Raw genomic sequence first — 2,544 nt, 5'->3', positions numbered from 1 at the left:
TGTAATTCCGTGGCCTAAAATAAAATCTTTCTAGGCTCCAGCAGGGCACATTTTTGAGAGTTTCCCTTTAAGACGCATAAAATTGGCCCCTGATTAAAAAACATTTTTTTATGGGAATTTTTGCCATTGATCCCCCTCTGGTATGTCACTGTCCATGTTGTGTGACTATTATTGCACTTCTAGTAAGTATTTGATGGCTGGAAATATGACCTGAAGGTTTTTCTGGTTCGCCTGCCATTAAAGTGAATTGGGCCCGCCGCGAACGCACGGTTCGCGAACATTTGATCGCGAACTCGTGTTCGCTTTCACAAAATGTCCCGGCCGATGTTTGTCCATCACTACTGATGATCATTAAAAATCACCTAATTTGTGCTCTTAAAAAGCAATTAGCAATGCGGCTGGGCAGGACAAGGAATTGGATTTTTCATTTAGCCTCCACAACGGCACTAAAAAGGAAGGTACCACGCCCCCCCCAGGGACAGGAAACAACATGGAGAGTAAAAGTTTAAAAGCCTCCTCCACTTTATCTTGTCCAGTAAATATCCAAGAACACAAGAGGATGCTGAATAAGATTTTTATCTGGGAGAAAGAAAGAGCCACAACAAAGCTTTCTCATAATATTAACAAAAAAAGCTAAATTATGGTGGTAATCTCCAGTGTGGTTGTGGAGGCTAAATGGAAAATCCAATTACCGGTAAGTGTAATTATCATCTTTTCCATATGCCTCCCCAACAGCACTAAACAGGAGGATTAACAAAGGAATCAACAATTAGGGGGGGACCACTGCAGACAAAACCTTACGACTGAAGGACAGATCCCTATTATCAACTACATCTAGTCTGTAATGTCTAAAGAAGGTAGACGGACTGGACCAGGTGGCAGGCTGACATATCTGGGCCAATGAAGCAGAGGCCCCTTCTGCCCAGGAGGTTGATACCGTCCTAGTTGAATCATCTTTCAGATCCACAGGGGGAAGGGGGGCACCTTTTTCCTTGTAAGCCATAGAGATAGTAATTTTTTTCCAGCGTGAGATAGTCATTTTTTTTTTTTTTTTTTAACAGATATATATTATTGCTTTAGTGTTGAAACAAAATATTCTTGTAGAAAAAAAAATCTACAAAGAGTGAGTTTAGCAATAGGCAAATGCAAGCATTTGTCCTAGTACAGAAACTTAAGCACAACTTCACACTGATTAGTGAAATATGGGAATAGCAAACTCGCTTAGTAACAAAGCATTAAGACGTGGTCAATAAATCTTCTCTCATCAGCCTTTCACATGATCTTCACTCTGAATGCACAAGTGCTCCAGCTCCTTGGCCAAATCCAAATCCTTTTGGTCCAAAGTTTTTGGCATAACAACCTTTGCAATAGATTTCCCCATCTTTTTCAGTCAAAGTCGTAGATTCTAGACTCTTGCCACATTTTGCACACCGGAAACAATTCTTGTGCCATGCCTTCCCAGCTCCTATTACTTTCTCCGCAGCATATACAGATTCACCACATCTGGGACATTTATCAGTTCCTCCAAACTTCTGGGCAAACTTTGAAGAATTAGCAGAGGCACTGGTACGGGACTGTTGTGATTCTTCAGCTTTAATACCCAGCCTTTCTCCTTTATCCATATTCAATGTGCCCGCTCCTTGCCCATAGCCATAGCCCTTGGGTCCATACTTTTTCCCATAACAGGATCGGCAGTAAATCTCATCCTCGTGAATAGCCACTGTTGTGCTGTCCAGGTTTTTTTTACAAACCATGCAAAGGAAGCAGCACTTATGGAAGCTCTTGCCATCGCACTGCACCTCTTCTGCATGGTACACAGTTTTGCCACAGGCCCCACACTTGTTTCCGCCTCCCCAGTTTGGCATCTTGTAACAGTCTGCAGGCACCGGCTCACTTCTCCTGAGTACGAGGCTGGAATGAGGCGCTAGGTGGCTGCGCTGGGTAGTTACTTCAGTGCAAAGGATGGGCGGGGTCGGGAAGAACTATGTGAAGTAGAAGGGGGGGGGGGAAGGAGAGCTGCGGCTGGCTGCCTAGTCGTCGGCGCTTTCAGTCCCATGACATCACCCGTCCTCCCACACAACGCAGTAGTCAGCGTCCTCAGCCAAGTCATTTTTGAAGCCCCCTGGCCTCTGTTCTGTCCTGCATACTGGATTAAAAGGCAATCTAACTTTCTCATCTGATTAGAAGCTTCGAAATAGGCGAAGACACATCTACGGACATCAAGGTTGTGAAATTGTCTCTCCCTCGCGGATCTAGTCTGTGGACAAAAGGTAGGCAATGAAATTTCTTGCTGACAGTGAAACCTGGAAACCACCTTAGGCAAAATGGAAGGTTTATGTCTCAGTACAATTCTGTCATCCAGAACGTTTAAATATGGAGACCTACAAGATAGGGCCTGGATTTCTCCTACCCTTCTAGCTGAGGTTATGGCTATTAAAAAGGCTGTTTTTAAAGTCAGTAATTTCAAAGAGATTTTGTTAAGCGGCTCAAAGGGCGGGTCCATGAGGACATAAAGCACTAAGTTAAGGTCCCAAGGAGGTACAG

At 44.0% G+C, this 2,544-nt stretch overlaps 1 protein-coding gene across 1 annotated transcript; it reads right to left on the bottom strand.

Annotated features, from left to right (window-relative positions):
• Nucleotides 1-1,113: 1,113 nt before the first annotated feature.
• On the bottom strand, nucleotides 1,114-1,979 carry LOC120997985 (cysteine and glycine-rich protein 2). Its single transcript, XM_040428383.1, has one exon. It carries the CDS (start codon nucleotides 1,863-1,865, stop codon nucleotides 1,284-1,286), a length of 582 nt encoding a protein of 193 aa, XP_040284317.1. The 5' UTR covers nucleotides 1,866-1,979; the 3' UTR covers nucleotides 1,114-1,283.
• Between the last annotated feature and the right edge of the window lie 565 nt (nucleotides 1,980-2,544).

The sequence above is a fragment of the Bufo bufo genome, chromosome 4, assembly GCF_905171765.1.
Source record: "Bufo bufo chromosome 4, aBufBuf1.1, whole genome shotgun sequence".
Lineage (NCBI taxonomy): Eukaryota > Metazoa > Chordata > Amphibia > Anura > Bufonidae > Bufo > Bufo bufo.
Note: the sequence above shows the minus strand (reverse complement) of the source record. Positions and strands in the feature narration are given on the sequence as shown.